This window comes from Mobula birostris, chromosome 10, assembly GCF_030028105.1.
Source record: "Mobula birostris isolate sMobBir1 chromosome 10, sMobBir1.hap1, whole genome shotgun sequence".
In the NCBI taxonomy this organism is placed as follows: domain Eukaryota; kingdom Metazoa; phylum Chordata; class Chondrichthyes; order Myliobatiformes; family Myliobatidae; genus Mobula; species Mobula birostris.
The window spans coordinates 66,653,850-66,672,045 of record NC_092379.1 but is presented as its reverse complement, the minus strand read 5'-3'; the positions used below and the strand labels follow the sequence as shown (position 1 = coordinate 66,672,045).

Below are 18,196 nucleotides of genomic sequence, written 5' to 3'. Positions count from 1 at the left end.
GTTATCTGAGAGCTCAAATCTCTTGGGGTGCCCGAACTTTTGCATGGTGCTCCTTTCCTTTTTTTCACTCTAAAATTGTACAAAACAAAAATAATACACTAATCTTGCTTAAAATGTTGAAAAGAATGTTTCATCTTTACCTTTATGACTTTTGGAGATCAGTTCATCTTCTACTCACTTCTATTCATGGTAACAGAAATTTTGACCGGGGTGCCCAAAGTTTTGCATGCCACTGTATCATAAGGTGGAGTCATTCTTAACACACTAAGGAACCATTCAACAGTCTAGTAACAGTGGGGTAGAAGCTGTCCTTGATTCTGCTGCAATATGCTTTCAGGCTTTTGGACCTTCTGTCCAATGGAAGAGGGGCAAGTGAGAACGTCCAGAGTGGGTAGTGGGTGGGGACTTTGGTTATTCTGTTTGCTTTACTGAGGCAGTGTGAAGTACAGACAAAGTCCACGGATGGGAGGTTGTTTTTTGTGCACACCTCTCAGCATTTTCTTGTGGTCCTGTATAGAGAAGTTGCTGTACTATCGAGATAGATTGCTTTCTACAATGCATAAACAAAACTTTGTAGGGTCAATGAGGACATGTCAACATTTTTTCAGCCTCCTGAAGAAGTAGATGTATTGGTGAACTTTCTTGGTTGGAGCATCAACGTGATTGGACCACGACAGGCTGTTAGTGATGCTGATTCCTAGGAACTTGAAGCTTTCACCTCCCTTAATCTCAACACCACTGATGTAGACAAGGGCATGTGCACCACCATACGTCCCCCACACCACTGCACATGGCTTTCCTGAAGTCAATGACCAGCTCTTTCGTCTTGCTGACACTGAGGGAAAGTTTCTTTTTGTCATGATACCATGTTATTAAGCTCTTTATCTCCTTCCTGTACTCCAACTTATCATTATTTGAGGTACAGGCCACTATGGTGGTATCATCTACAAACATTTATGGAGTTAGAACAGGATCTGGCCATGCAGTCGTGAGTGTACAGGGAGTTGAGCACAGAACTGAGGATTCAACTTTGTCAGGCATAGTGTTGACAATAATCGCAGTGGTGGTGTGCTGTCTATCCTTACTGATTGTAGTCTGTTGGTCAGGATCCAGTTGCAGAGGAGATGTTGATTCCCAGCGTCCAGAGTTTGGTGCTGAGTTTGTTTGAGAAAAAATGTTAGGGAAGTTAAGGAAAGTTATCCTGGTTCTGTCGTTAGAAAATATTAGCGCCTGGAACTTGTTAGATGAAGGTAAAAAAGTGAGGGGAAGAAGAAGTGTGGAAGAGGTGAGGAGGAGCATAGAGTTGTTGAAAGCTGCAGGAGGTTACAGAAATGAAGCTGGTGAAGAGATTTAAACCCTGGAGAATTTTGCAATGATGAATTTCTGCAAAAATAGAAACAGGAATGTCATAGGTTGGTGCCCAATCGGTCATATCCCATAGACTTTGAAATGAACTCTGGTTCACGGAGAATGGAAGGTGGGCTGGCAGACAGTTCCATTATGTCTGGACAAGAGATGGTAACAGCAGTGAGAGAGCCTTCTGAGGCAGGGCAGAGGAAGGGTGATGTCACAGCAGTGAGATTGGTGATGACTGAGATGGGTGCTATTACTCACCATGGGCTGCAGTTGCGTACCAGGCAGCATGAACTGCATCTGCTGTGCCAGCATGGCCGCTGCTGTCTTCTGCTGGATCAGGTTGTTCCGTCCGTTGATCTCCAGCTGCGTTTTTAAGTGTGGGGGCGGGTGCAGATACTTGCAGTTTTCCCGCGTACAACGCCCCTGTGAGGACAAGAACACAAAACCAATGGTAGTGTGGTGAACATGACCAGTTAACACAGATCACCTTCCTACTTCGCCATCAGACTATCCGACCCCAGTGGACACATAACCGTACCAACCCGTACTGTGGATTTGTGGCAAAGGGACAAAGGTTGCATCTGATTCATTGCATTCACTTCCAGTTGCCCCATTCTAGGAAGTGTGTGGAGACTTTGGAGAGGGTGAGAAGAGGCTTACCAGAATGCTGTGTGTATTAGAGGCCAGGTGCTATGAGAAGAGGCTGGGAAAACTTGAGTTCCTTTATCTGGACAGGGAGGCTGGGGGGTGGGTGGGGAACCTGATAGAAGTATGTGAGAGTGGAGGGTGCCTGTAATGCTCTGCAGGGTTGGTGGTGGAGGGTCTAAGACCAAATCACTCCAGTGATCTGATCAAGCGCTATTCACCCTAAATGTTACATCCTTCAAAGGTGTTTTGATGCATTTTAACCCACACTGTGTCCCGCTCACTCATTACAATTGGCCTTGATGCCACAGGTTAAAACATTCAACAACCTCACCCTTCCATATGGCCATCGACTTTCCCTCAAAAACACTCTCGTCAACTGTCCAATGGCAAGTACATTGTTGGGAAAGAAATCAAAAAAAGTCTGGATAGTAATTTGTTCTAAAACACCCAGTGGCTTAGATTTGAACTAACTTAACATTTCACATAGAGTCAGTAGTGGTAATCTGGACTGTCAAGCATTTTGTTGTACCATGGCAGAGCTATCAAAAACAAGAGGGCAAAATTTAAGGTGACAGAAAGGTATTTTAGGGTTAGTATTTTTTGCAGAGTGGTTGATAGCTGGAATGTACTGTCAGGGGAGGTGGTGGCATCAGATACAATTGCTACATTTAAGAGACGTTTAAAAAGGTTTTGAAATACTTTACTTTATTGTTGCCAAACAATTGATACTGGAGCGTTCAATCATCACAGCGATATTTAATTCTGCGCTTTGCGCTTCGCTAAACAGCCAAGGGATAGAAGAATACCGACCCAGTGTCAGTAAGGAGGATTGGTGTAGATTGGCAACAAGGTTACTATTGACATGGGGGAATGAAGGCCCATTACTGTGCGACACAACTCTGAGTTCATGACTCCAAGGTCATGCAGCTGGTGATTCAGTAGGAGATAACATTATCATCATTTGGACAAGAGGCCTTCCTCATAGCTCCAGGGAGTCAATACATGAGTGGATGGGAAGGCTTGAGATGATCTGCTAAATGGTTTCAGCTTGTTGAATGGAGCACTCCTCTGCACACTCTTGGGGCTTGTCCTTAGCTCCAGAGTTTGGGTAACTATTCAAACTCAGACCTGCAAAGGAATGACCTGTAGCAGACCATTCATTTTCCGATCTTTTACGCTCTCTTTTCATGTCTCATTCCAGGCAAAGTCATCAAGGGGCTGCCGTGGAGATTAGAATTTTCTGTATATTTAATCGGGTGAGATGCTAATGGGGCATGGGAAAGAGAAGCACTCATAGCCAAGTCAGTGAAATAGCAACTTGTAGTGCTCACAGTGAAGGAGCGATCAGATCAGGGGGATCATACTGGAAACAGCAGGATCTACAGCTAATGTGTAGTTATCTCTGAAAGGACAGAGTGGCCTAACTCGGCCTACATTTGCTGTGCCAGGCGGCTACACAAAAAATGCAGGTTTTTGTCACAGATTCAGAGATTGACTAAAACTTAATATCAAATAATGGCATCTAAAATGAACCAGCTGTGAGAAGAAAGAGATAGGACAGGGACAGGGCTGACATACATGGTACCTGAAATTAAGCATTGTTTTTTAAATGTCACCCTCTGTGATTTACAACTATCTCTAGCATTAAGAACAAGGCAGCAACAATTATGCATCTAAAAGGTAGATTCATGGTAGTGTAGCAGGAATAACACTGTAGGGTAGCAGTTAGTGCATCGCTGTACAGTGCCAAAAGAACACTGATCAGGTTCAGTTCCCACTGCCGCCTGTAAGGAGTTTGTACATTCTCCCCGTGACTGCGCGTGTTTCCTCTGGATGCTCTGGTTTCCTCCCATTTTCCAGAAAAAGGTCATGTGGTTAGAACTGGTGAGTTGAGGGCATGCTATGTCTGTGCCAGAAACCTGGCGACACTTGTGGGGCTGCCCAGCACAATACTCACTGATGTGACACACACAACGCATTTCACTGTATGTTCTGATGTTTTAATGCACATGTGGCAAAAACAGCTAAACAATCATTCATCACCAAAATCTTTGGACATGTTTGATGATCTGATTGCTTTGGAGATGAAACCCATTAAACACGTGCCGAGGAATGCAGAGAAGCTGAAAACCCATTGTGCCTGAAGGACCAGCTTCTTTACCAGATGGCATTTCAGCAGCTACAATAATACCGCTAACACAGGCCATTGCAACAGACTCCAGTGGACAGCAATGCCAAAGTGGTGGACACAAGTCAATTCCAGCGTGGGTACAGATCCACCCACCATCAAGGACATCTGTAAGAACTGATATCTCAGAAAGGCAATAGACATCATCAGGGAATCCCACCCCCCCCCCCATCTGGGCCTTGCCCTCTTCGTGATGCTGCCATCAGACAAGACCCACATCTCAAAGTTGAACAACAGCTTCATCCCCACTGCCATCAGCTTCTTGAATGAACCATAAAACTACCAACACTACCTCCGACTATAACTCTCTAAACTTGCACCAGTATGATTATGCTTATTTTATCATGCAACTTAAATAATTTATATTAATTTAAGTTTATGTTTTGCTTGTAATGTATGGTGCTGCTGCTGCTAAAAACACTGATTTTCATGGTACTTATATCATTATATGTGTGCCTTAACAATAAACTTAAACTTCGATAGAGTGAGTTGGGAAGGAAAAGTCTCTGAATTTGTAATTCCCCATCTGTAATTTAACTTCATTGTAACTGAACGCAGGATTAAAGTTGTGCTTTCTCACTTAAAGTGTAACCCCATTATAAATAGAAAACAGAATAAAACAGCATTTTCCCACTTGAAACTGACATGTTAAAATAGCATCACAGAACTGGTACCAGACGCCAGGCCGATCTTGGGTGCACAGTCTTGACTGAATCAAATACTGCTGGAGGAACTCAACGAGAAGGCAGCATCTGTAGCGGGAAATGGGCAGTCAACATTTTGGATCAAGACCCGTCATCTGGACTGGACTGGACTGGACTGGACTTGACCGAATTGTTGTTTGCTCAGACCACAAGATGGAGGAGTAGAAAATATAGTGACAGATCAACTGGGAAACAAACAGCAGCTGTTGGGACGTTGCTGTCAAAGTAAGACCCCTCAGCCATGATGTTGCTGCTCTCAGGGAAGGGTGACCTATAATCATTCCAATGGTGGGATAAAAGATGGGAGGCCCAGTGTAGCAAGGAAGGACAGAGAAAAAAAACTGTTCTAATATCAGATGTTATATTAAAGTTCTCTCTCACCCATATGAAAAAGTATATCACCATAGAATAAGGGTCTCTGGTCTGGTGTCAGTCACTAAGCTCCTGGTTTGAACTCTTGCACAGATAGTGATGCTTCAATCATGGCCATTGTCAATGTGGGTGTGTGCTAGAAACACCAGCCCCACAGATTCCAGGATTAATTGCATAAATACTTCCCACAACTCAAAGGAAAATGTAATTCAAGGCATATGATGTGACAATAATTGCTACATCTAACAAAAGTCAGGCAACTTGTATCATTGGAGAAAGTATAAAAAACTTACTGGAAACATAGTGTCTAAAACTAAATGAAAACCTTCACAGATTAAAGCAAACTAATTAAATTCTCTTGCAGTTTATCAGGAAAATTTATTATTGAAGAACTTTACTTAGTTTTAATAAATTTTACACCCTATTTTACAGCAGGCCCCTTAGACTGGAGCTGATTATTTTTGCAGTCCATTATTAATTGCACAGTCCACTCCCAACTCTCCTGTTTCAAACAGAATCATAGTCATGGCCAGATACTGCACAGAAACACATCCATCAGCCCACCAAATCCACACCAGCCTTCAAACACCCATTTGTATCAATCCTACATTCATTCAATTTTTTAATTCTCCTCGCGTTCCCATCATCTCCCCCAAGGTTCTGCCACTCACCTATACACCAGAGGCAAAGCAGAGCATTCATATCACCCGCACACTAAACCTTCTGGTTTTCTCATTTCCTCCCTCAACTTGCTCCATCTGCTCATTATCACTTCCTTATGTGGTTCCAATTATCACTTCTGGCCTCTGTCTTTACTTCTACCCTCGCTTTCCCCCACCTGGCTCCATTTGCCCCCTTTTTCTCTCTCCTTATCTATCTTTACCCTATCACCTACTCCCCACTGCCTCCCGACTGCAGCCCCCTTCCCACCTGGTCCCACCTGGTTGAGGCATGTACTGTATATTAACAACATTTAAAAAGTACATGGACTCTGATATGCATTGGAAAGGTTTCAAGGGATATGGACCAAACACAGGAAAATGCGACTAGCTTAGTTGGGAATCTTGGTAAGCATAGGCCAGTTATGCTGTTTCTGTGCATAATGACTCTATGCGCATCATCCGCCTCGTCACCTGCTTCCACACATCGTCTGCCAGCTTCCGCCTCTCACCTCCCTCTCACCTTTTTTTACTGGCTCCTCCCTCCCCTCCACACTCAGACCTGATGCAAGGTATGAAACCAAAACAGCAGGTATCCCTTTGTCTCTGCAGATGCCGACTGACCTGCTGAGTTATTCCGGCCAAGATTGAGAAGTAACACCTAAGTAATGTGTGATATCACCCAGTGAACAACTCTTGGGGTGCAATTACTTCATTGATGTATCTTGAGAGGTAAAGGCTATACATGTGTTACAATTGTCAGAGGTATATCTAGCGTTTTGTGTTGATGTTCTCCTGAAAAGGCTCTACTTCGTATTCAGTCAATCTGGTCTATGTCAGCTTCCTGTACAGTAATCCCATCACCTCTAGGTACATAGATCAGAAAGTCTTCAGCTCAACTTGTCTACGCTGACCAAGGTGATTGCCAGGTATCCCTCTAAACCAGACATTCCGAATCTGGGGTCCATGGACCTCTCAGTTAATGGTAGGGGTCCATGGCATAAAGAAGCTTAGGAATCCCTGCTCTAAACCTTTCCTACCCATGCAATAATAAATACTGAAACTCCAATAAGCCAGCATCCAATGCTTTGGAAATCCTAACAGTCTGAAGTCTGGTTCAGTCATCAGTCCGGAACATGAGACAGGGGGCCAGAGAAGAAATGCATCAGTATTGAGAGCATGGGTTGTGGTCTGAAACATCAGGATTCTGGAACGTGGGTAGGATTGCGACTGGAATGCCTAAATATTGTTGGTTCCGTTCAAAGTCACTGGATTTATTAGACAATTTATTGTATTGCTGCATAATGTGCAAAAAATGTGAAACAAGAGCATGGTATGTTAATAACAAAATCCAGTAGCCTGGAAATCAGATTGTTCAGCATAACCAAAGTTCCAGTTGTTTTGGATCATTGGAGGATTTCGATATTCACTTTTAGCATGGAAAGAAGTAGCATTTACAAAGGCCTCATTCACAACAACAGTAAGATGAAGAGTTTTACAGCCAATAAAGTTCATATAAAGTGGGTTCCTGGGACTATATTTAAAAATCAAAGTCTGAGGGTCTACAGTAAAAGCTGTTTAATGCGGAGGTTGCCAGGCTGGGTTTGAACTGAAGTCCTATATCTTTAACCAGTGGACTTTCAGGAGAGACTTAGATCAGGTGGATCAAAGTGCAGAAGAGACCAGAGACAAGGACAGAATTACTTGCAAACTGAGCCTGAAACGTCGACTGTACCTCTTCCTAGAGATGCTGCCTGGCCTGCTGCGTTCACCAGCAACTTCGATGTGTGTTGTGAGAATTACTTGCAGACTGGTTTGTAGAGAACACTGATTAGGACTTGAGAATCACTACACACGGTAGGTAAAGTCAAGATTGAGCAAAGACATACAAAACAGAGGGAACTTAAACTAAATCAAGACCCAGATGAAAATAATCATCTAATAATTGGGGAGGAGGAGTATAGGAGCTTGGAGGAGACTGGCGCCCCTAGTGATCAGACAGAAGCATGACACTTCAGCCCAGAATGCTGTGCCGAACCAGTCAAATTAATAATCAAACAGCCAACTAAACTTTTGCCGACAATATGCCCATATCATTCCATTTCCCTCACATTCATATGCCCATCTAAACATTTCTTAGAAGTCCCGAATGTAACTGGCCCTACCACCACTCTGTGTACTGTCTGGGATGTAGAAGGAAATTGAAGCACTTGGGAAAACCCATGTGGTGACGAGTCACTGGAACTATGTGGCAGAAGCGCGACTAACTGTGCCTATCTGTAGCCTCTTTAAAATATAGACATTGGCACAATCCAGACAATACAAAAGGTAAATTTAGTACAACAAGCTCCCACTATCATTTGTTTTCAGTGCGGTGTTGGTTGAGAGGGATGTTCTCAAGAGCACTGAGAAGTAACACCGTGGTATCTTGGACTAAGCATTGACGTTAACCTGCAGTCTCACTGCTTCCCTGCACACAGACCAAGCCCCTGTTCAACCTTCTCTCTAATTTGTAATCACCAGAATGCACAAGAAAATCTTGCGCTGTGCAATTTTTTGCCCAGTGACAACATGTGTGCACTGAATTTTACATTTAGATTATGAGAACACTCAGTCCTCTTTTATTGTCATTTAGAAATGCATACATGCATTAAGAAATGATACAATGTTTCTCCAGAGTGATATCACAGAAAACAGGACAAACCAAAGACTAACACTGACAGAACCACATAATTATAACATATAGTTACAGCAGTGCAAAGCAATAGAATAATTTGATGAAGAACAAACCATGGGCACGGTAAAAAAAAGTCTCAAAGTCCCCGAGTCGATCGACTCCCGAGTCCCTGACAGCAGGCGGCAAAAGGGAGAAACTCCCTGTCATAAACCTCCTGGCACCATCAACTTGCCGATGCCTTGGAAGCAGCCGACCACAGCCAACACCGAGTCCATCTGTTCGAAAACTTCGAGCCTCCGACCAGCCCCTCCGATACAGCCTCTCGAGCGCCATCCTCTGCCGAGCACCTTCAACTTCGCCCCGGCTGCTGAAACAAGCAAAACCAAGGATTCGGGGCCTTCTGCTCCGGAGATTCCGGTTATCACACAGCAGCAGCGGCAGCGAAGCGGCATTTCAGAAGTTTTCCAGATGTTCCTCTGTACTCTCACGTCCATCTCCCATCAAATCAGAATTGTGCATGGTCCTCTACTTGTGTGTGTGTATATATATATATTTATTTTAACAGCTAGCAACTGTCAGTAAGAACTTTAATCTCCTCTGGGTATGATCGTTTGCACTCTCATAAAACATATGTAGCAGGCCTGTAGCGGGTAATGAAGGATTTTCTCACCAGAGCTTTTGCACACCATCCATATGTGATTTGCCTGCCAAATTATGCTTTAAAAAGTCAAGTTTCCAAATATCACTCCACTTCTTCCCACTTGCAAATTCTCCAGCAATTACATCGTGACAATACAAGCAGGTAACATCAGTTCCTGTACTGTACATAAATATTTCTCATCACTGCATGTTCCTGGCCTCATGAGCTTTTGGTGTAGCAGTTTCTACTATTTCATTAAACTATTCCGCTTTAAATGAACTATCAGTTCTTTTGCACTTCATACTCTTTGCTTCTTTGGAATTTGACACAGTGAATCAATAATTTCTTCAATAAAAACAGTATAAATAAGTCAGTTCTAAAATCTGTAGACAAATCATTGCAAACTCCATGTTGTCAACACTGTCGGCATCAGAAACCAGGAAAGGAAATGTGATTGTGTACTATCATGAAGTATACTTACCATGCCAAAGAGGTGGAGGGTGACAACCTTTTGTGCGCAGTTTAAATTCCTCTGTGCTAGTAGCAAAAGATGTGTGCGTGCGCACACGTGCACACTGTAGAGGGAACATTGCCTGTGATGCCTACATCAGAGGACTGAATGCGTAAGATGAAGTTAATGCTGCTAACAGTTGTTGGTTAATGAAAAGGACATGGTTGTGCTTTCTGTACACCTCTAAATTTGTGCTAGAATTAAAACAAGCTGTCACATAGAGCAAGACTGCCTTTAGTTTAAAATGCAGTCAGATAATAACATAGATGGAAAATTTGGTGCATTAATTTTATTCCAGTTATTTCAGCATTGCAGGCTCCAGGTTAGCTGTAATTTCTGATGCAAGAGGAAGTGATTAACACTTTTAGAACCATTTTTTTTGATATCTCAGTATTGCAGGCAGGGCCAGCATTTCGCAGTCATACAACATGGAAGCAGAATCAGAATCAGAGTCAGGTTTAATATCACTGGCAAATGTTGTGAAATGTGTTGTTCTGTACGTTGCACTTCAGCCCAAGTCTGTGCCAACCGTCACCTATCCATTTACTATAATTCTACACTAACCCCACTCCTTCCACCCTCTACATTGCCACCCACAACACCCCCTCCCACTAACTCACATATCAAAGTACCAGACACAGTATTAGAACTGTCCCAGTAGAAACCAACGTCCACAACACGGATTGTGGGGCAGTTTTCCAACGTAAACCTATGTGTGGCAGCCAGTGTGTAGAACAGGACCAAGGATAAACCTGCACCCATTTGCCAGGATAGCCAAACTATTAACTGAAGAACAGTCTCCTTGGGATAGCTAAAGTACTAGCCACAGTCCTGGTATAACCCAACACAGAGACCTAATTAGGGAATCAGAGGCGAAGAAGGTCGGTAACTTTAAAACCCTTGGTATTATCATATCAGAAAGTCTGTCCTGGGACCAGCATGGAAGTGCTATCACAAAGAAGGCACAACAACACTTCTACTGACTTAGGAGTTTGCGCAGATTAGGCAAGTCATCTAAAACTATGACAAACTTCTATAGATGCACAGTGAGGAGCATCCTGACTGACTGCATCATGGCCTGGTATGAAACTCGAATACCCATAAATGGAAGAATCTGCAGAAAGTGGTGGACACAGCCCAGCCCACAGGAAAAACTCTCCCCATCATTGAGTACATCTACATGGACCACTGTCACAAGAAAGCAGCATCCATCATCAAGGACCCCCACCATCCGGGCCACGTTCTCTTCTCGCTGTTGCCATTGTGAGACAGGTACAGCAGCCTTAGGTCCCACACCACTAGGTTCAGGGACAGTTATTACCCTTCAACCATCAGGCTCCTGAATCAGCATGAATAACTTTACTCATCTCAACTCTGAACTGTTTCCAGAACCTATAGATCCACTTTCAACAACTCTACAGTTCATGTTCTCAGCATTATTTAGTTACTTAGCACAGTTTGCCTTCTTTTGCACATTGGTTGTTTGTCAGTCTTTGTGTGCAGTTTTTCATTGATTCTATTGTATTTCTTTGTTCTACTGTGGATGCCTGCAAAAATGAATCTCAAGGTAGTATTTGGTGACATATACGTACTTCGATAATACATTTAATTTAATTTGAACTTTGAACATACAACAAAATCTGGAAAAAATAGATGGGTTATTTACAAATTGGGAATTGAATGGAAAACAGAGCACACAGAAAATCCCCAAGCAGTCACAGGGAAAATGTGCAAACTCCACACGTGGACAGGACCTGAGGTCAGGATTGAGCCCTGGTCTCTGGGGCTGTGAGGCAGCAGCTCTACAAGTTGCATCAAAATGCTACCCATAGCTGCCTCCTAAACTGACTATTTACAGGATCATTTCAGAGAGCCTTTGTCAAGCATATTGGTAGTTGTTGAGTCATGAAAACCAGATAAGCTAATAGCTTTCCTACAAAGAATAACGAACCAGATGAGTTTTTACTAGTATGAATCATCAATATAAAAGGGGAAAAGGCTGGATATGCTTGTCGGCATCAGTGGTGAGACAGAAAGAGACAATTTTGTCACTCATCGGAACTATGAACTTGAGAAGGACATCAATGGACATCAACCGTCTCAACTTCACCACACCTTGTTTCAATATTCGTTCTCTCACTCTCCTTTTTTTCCCTCTGTCCCTCTGACTATACCCCTTGCTCATCCTCTGGGTTTTCTCCCCCCTCCCCCTTTTCCTTCTCCCCGGACCTCCTGTCCCATGATCCACTCATATCCGTTTTGCCAATCACCTGTCCAGCTCTTGGCTCCATCCCTCCCCCTCCTGTCTTCTCCTATCATTTTGGATCTCCCCCTCCCCCTGCCACTTTCAAATCTCTTACTAGCTCTTTCTTCAGTTAGTCCTGAAAAAGGGTCTCGGCCTGAAACGTCGACTGTACCTCTTCCTAGAGATACTGCCTGACCTGCTGCGTTCACCAGCAACGTTGATGTGTGTTGCTTGAATTTCCAGCATCTGCAGAATTCCTCGTGTTTGCGAACCTGAGAAGTAATTGTTTATCTCCTCACAAACGCTGCCCGACCTGCTGTGTATTACCTGCATTTTCTACCTTTCATTACATTCACAGCCTTTGTTTTTAGTGGATAGTTTGTTTTTTTTTAAATTTTGCATTATTAATCAGAGTTACAACAGCTAGTGTGATTTGAACATGTTACTGGATGACCTGTCCAACCAATTAACTGTACTAGCTTGGCTACGGCTCTTCAACAATTTAAGGCCCTTCCTTTGATAGCAGCTGGAAAATTACCATGTCTTCTGCAATGGGGCTGGGGAGGAGATTAAGATTTTAATGAATTGTTTAGGAAAGACAGGTGGGTGGCAGGAGTGCGATGACTGTGGTGAGGCGGGGCAGGGGGTATAGGGATCGCAGAGAATCAGATGATAGTCGTGGAAATGTTTACTCAGCCAAATGTGTGAGGTGTGTGGTCTCATCACGTATGAAGTGCCAGTAGTGTTTTAACTCATCTCTTAAATGCACCTTAGTATTTGATGTAATATTACTTTTTATGCTGTGCGTGTGAGTTATATGTATTCTGTTATGCACCTTGATCTGTAAGAACATTGTTTTATTTAGCAGTATACATGTGTACGGTTGAATAACAACAAACTGAACTTGAACTTAACCTGGTTCTGTACAAATACAAACATCTCCCTTTTCACGTACATCCCAGCCATTTATTCCAGTGTGTCTGTCTGCTCCAAATCATAATCATACTTCAGCCTCTCTAAGCATCCGTCCCAACTAGCACAATGCAGCAATCACAGGTCCATTGACTCGGACGTCTCTACCACCCACTAAAAAAACTGTTTAGTTCTGGCTATCTTGCTACTGGAAAGATGTTATTAAACTAAAAAGTATTGTGAAAGGAGGTACAAGGATATTGCCAGGTCTTGAGGGCGGGAGTTACAGCAAGAGGTTATTCAGGCCAGGGCATTACTGCTGGAGCTAGGGACATTGAGCGGTGACTTAGACCAGACATTGTCCTAGTGTCTGAGTCTACTAAGCAAGTGGTGCTGCTGGAGCTGACAGTCCCATGGGCTTGGAAGAGGCCTTTGAAAGGAAGCTCTCCAAGTACGCAGGACTGGTCAGCAACTGTCAGCAGGCTGGATGGAGAGCGAGGTGTCTCCCAGTGGAGGTTGATTGTAGGGGATTCGTAGCCCATTCTTTAGTTAGAGCCTTCAGCATTTTGGGCATCGAGGGAGAGAGGAAGAGGAGAGCCATCCACAGTACCACCGATGTGGCAGAGAGGGCCTCAAGATGGCTGTGGCTCAAAAGAGGGGAGCCATGGAGTCATAAGTAGCTAGCCATCTGGACACAAGCTGGGGTCTGATCAGCCCCAGCTGGGTCACCTGGAGGAGGTTGTATGATGTTGAAAGACCTGAAACACTCGTTGATTCCAGGAACATCACTGAAGATGTGTCCAGAAGCATCAATAGATGTATGTACACAAAGAGTGTATAAAATTGCAATGGCACAAGCCAGCATGACTTTTCCCCAGGGTTGTAGAATCAAGAACTAAAAGGCACAGATTTAAGGTGAGAGGGGAAAGATTTAATAGAAATGAGCAGCAACATTTGAATGAGTTGCCAGAAAAAGTGGTTCAGGCAGGTACAATAACAACGTTTAACAAGCTGATCAAGTACATGATTAGAAAGTTATGGGCCAAGCAATGGCGCATTGGACTACTTTGCACAGGTATCTTGGTCAGCATGGACCGGTTGGGCAGAATGGGCCTGTTTCTGTGCTGTATGACGCTATAAAGCGGAGCTTAGTTATCTTGGCGCTAAACGGCAACTTCTTTGCTTGTATCTTTGGAAACAGTTCTATTTCCATCTTTAGTATCTCTATTTTTCCCTTTTAGAGTTCCTTTGAAGATCCTGACCTGATGTTACACGCTGACTTCGGTTCTTTGTGGGAATGGGACCTGCTCTCGGGGCTTCGTGACTGGCCATTAATCGACATGCCAAGGACGTGGCCTAAGAGCTTAGCTCACGTTCGGAGGTCTGGGACCTCGTGGCTCTGGAGACAGGCAGATTGAAGGTCAGTGTCCCGGCTGGAGATCGGTGTGTCATGGGAGTCAGAAGATCTCTGGCTGTGCGTGCAGAGACCTGAGATCTTTGGGCACAGAGCTCGGAAAAAGCAACCGAACGGACTTTTAACATTGTAAACCAGCGAGTTGTTTGTTATGTCTCCCCTCTTGCTGTGAAATGGAGACACCCACTTCTCCCTTATTAGGGAGAGAGAGAGCCTGTGGTATGTTGAAGACAGGGTGAAATGTGAAGCCTATGAAGTACTGCAAGCCTGTGTCTTTGCTGTTGCTGGGCTGCACACTTGACTGCTCGGTGGAGGGCGCCGATGCTTTTTTTTGCTGGTGGGGGAGGGGGGATTGTTGCTTTGCTGCTGCTTACACGTGGGAGGGGGGAACTGGGGGGGGGGCACTGTGGGGTTGAAACCCGACGCAGATTGGGGGACCGCTTCGTCGAGTACCTCCGCTCTGTCTGCCAAAACAGACAGGATCTCCCAGTAGCCACCCACTTCACCTCTGCTTCCCATTCCCATTCAGATATGTCCATACATGGCCTCCTCTACTGCCATGATGAGGCTAAACTCAGGTTGGAGGAGCAACACCTCATATACCGTCTAGGTAGTCTCCAGTCCCTTGGTATGAACATAGAATTCTCCAACTTCCGGTAATTCCCTCCCCCTTCCTTCCCCTATCCCTATGTCACTCTGCTCCCTCCTCCAGCTGCCTACCACCTCCCTCATGGTTCTGCCTCCTTCTACTACCTATTGTGTTTTCCCCTATTCTTTCTTCACCTTTCCTGCCTCCTTTCCCCCACCCCTTTATCTTTCTGCTTACTGGTTTTTCACCTGGAACCTACCAGCCTTCTCCTTCCCACCCTCCCCCCCACCTTCTTTATAGGGCCTCTGCCCCTTTCCCCTACAGTCCTGACGAAGGGTTCTGGCCCGAAATGTCGACTCATCGTTTCCACGGATGCTGCCCGACCTGCTGAGTCCGTCCAGCGTGTTGTGAGTGAGAATTGCATTCTCTGACTAGTAGTTTTCCCTGAAGCCTATTCATCCCATATACCCATCAGCATCACAGAATATAAAACTTCATTGAAGGCTGTGGACCATGTGCTGGTGGATGAGATTAATACAGAAGGGGGTCACAGGTCAGTAGGAATAGTTGGACTAAGTGGCCTGTTTTATGCTGTACAATTCCATGATTCGTACCATCCCTAGATTCTACCACTCCCCTACACACTATGGGCAATGTAAAGCTGTCAATTAATACACCAATCTACATCTTTGGGATGTGGGAGGAAACCAGAGCATAACAAATAGTAGGAGAATCCGCAGACTCCACACATCTTTCCTGTGGCTCATATCCTTTCCCTATCTCCCTCTCAACTTGATGCTATGGTGAAGAATTCTACCCTCTAAACACCCACTGCTTGAAAACTTCCCATCCAATACCTCTCCTCGCTCTTAAAAGTGACGATTTTTACTCTCGGCTCACTTCTCACTCAGTTGCCACAGGAATGACCATTCTGTGCCTGCCGCTCAATCCAATCAAAATCCTGAAGACCTCCACTGCGTTTTCTCCGTAAACACCTCTGCTGTGAAACTCAGTTCCCTTACTTTTGGTTTGATGGAGCAGAAACTGCTGCCAGGAAATGACAGGACTTGCATTTCTTTCTATGACATCCATTTGCATCTCCATGGAGAACAGTTTATTTCATTTTTCTTTATTTGGCAATTGTTTTACTTGCAACATGCCAGCCAAGGAAGCGCACCAGCATCTCTACACCTTGAGGTGGCTAAGGACAGTTGACTTGTCCCTGATGACCCTCATCAATTTTTATAGATGCACCATAGAAGGAATCCTATCTGGATGTATCACAGTTTGGTATGACAACTGTTCTGCCTGAAACTGCAAGAGGCTGCAAAGAATTATGAACACCACTCACCACATTACAGGCACCATCCTCCCTCCATGGACGCTGCCTACATACACTTCTCTGCCTCAGTAAAGCAGCCAACATAAACAAAGACCCCTCCCACCCCAGGCATTCTCTCTTCTCCTCCCTCCCATTGGACAGAAGATACAAAAGCCCAAAGGCACTTGCCACTAGGCTCAAAGACAGCTTCATTCCCACTCATAGAAGACTATTGAATGGTTCCCTAGTATAGTGAGATGGACTTCACAGTTTACCTTATCGTTATTGTGTTTCCCTTGTCATACCTCAAAGCCATGATGTGATGAAATGATCTGTACGGATGGCGTGCAAAACAAAGCCTTTCACTGGATTTGGCAGGCAGGATTAAAAATAACCACAAAAGGTTCTTCACTAGGTTAACAGTAATAGGGCTATGAGGGAGAGAGTAGGTCCTCTAAAAGACCAGCATGGCCACTTATATGTGGAACAACACAGAAGGCATAGATATTTATGAATGGGAATTTTATGGATGTCAAATAAATGAGAGCAGTAAGTACAGATGTCCTGGATCTTATGCATATTACAAGGAAGGAGGTGCTTACAGCCAAGAAGTACATTAAGGTGGGCAAACGCAAATATTCACAGACAACTCTCCGACAACAGGGATACTTTGCGCATGTGGCAGGGTATTCAAACCAAAACAGATCACAAGTCCACCTTGCATGTCCATGACAGTGATGCCAAACTTCCTAATAAGCTGAATGCCTTCTATGCACAAATTGATGCATTGAATGATGTGACGTTGAGGAAAGACCCCTCTTCCCTGAGAAACAGGCACCCTCTCTGGCTACAGCTGAGGTGAGGATGATCCTAGTCGGGCTAAACCCAAGCAAAGTCACAGGGCCGGATAACATACCTGGCTGGATGCTAAGGGACTGTGCGGATCAGCTAACACAGGTCTTAGTGGACATCTTTGACATTTCCCTGAACTAGCCCACTGTCCCTGCAGGTTTCAAGGCAGCCACCATCATTCCGGTGCCAAGAGAGCAATGGTAATGGGTCTAAATGCCAGTGGCACTGACTTCAACAATCATGAAGTGCTTTGAGCAGCTGGTGATGTATTGTATAAAATCCCACCTTCCAACTACATTGGACCCTTTCCAGTTCAAGAAATGGTGCAAGGACAACTCGAGTCTCAACATGGACAAGACAAAAGAGATGATTATGAACTTCAGAAAGTGCAGGTCGACCTCAATCCATTGCACATCAATGGTTCTGCTGGGGGGAGAGAGAAGAGCACTGAGTTCCTTGGTGTGCACATAATGGATGATCTAACCTGGACACAGAACATTTCCTCACTAGCTGAGAAGCCACAGTAGCATCTGCACTTTCTGAGGAGATGAAGGCATGCAAGGCTCCCTGAACCCCATTCTAATAACTATCTGTAGGAGCACCGTTGAGAGTGTTCTGTCTGGCTGCATCATTGTGTGGTACGAAGGATGCCAAAAACTCAGACCGTAAGACCCTACAGAGGACAGTTCAAACCACTGAGAGGATCACCAGGGTCTCCCTCCCCCGATTTGTGGCATTCACTGGCAGCGTCACAGACAAAGGACCCAAAGCATTATTGAGAATTCCCACCACAGATCCCACAATCTCTCTGATCCACTACCATCAGTAAGGAGGTATAGGAGCATCAGGACGAGGACTGCAAGTCTGGGTAACAGCTTCATGAATACCCTGTCGCCACTGAGATCTCGTCATTAGGTCAGCATGCTGTACTGTTTACTGTTTGCCTGTGCTGCATGCATTTTTAATACTTTAACTTATTATGGTAATATTTTGGTTTATGTGCTGTGTGTGTTAGATGTTTTGTGGGTGCACCGTGGTCCAGAGGAATGTTGTTTCATTTGGTTGTAAATATGTACTCAGATTACAATAGACTTGAATTTGAACTTGA

General features: G+C 44.4%; 1 protein-coding gene across 10 annotated transcripts in view; it reads right to left on the bottom strand.

Annotated features, from left to right (window-relative positions):
* LOC140204079 (muscleblind-like protein 3) overlaps nt 1-18,196 on the bottom strand; it is a 185,493-nt gene that overhangs the window by 53,414 nt on the left and 113,883 nt on the right. For all 10 annotated transcript variants that reach the window (XM_072270397.1, XM_072270395.1, XM_072270389.1 and 7 more), the window contains one exon: nt 1,615-1,779. In XM_072270397.1, the coding sequence (XP_072126498.1) occupies nt 1,615-1,779 (165 nt within the window). The remainder of the gene's footprint in view (nt 1-1,614; nt 1,780-18,196) is intronic.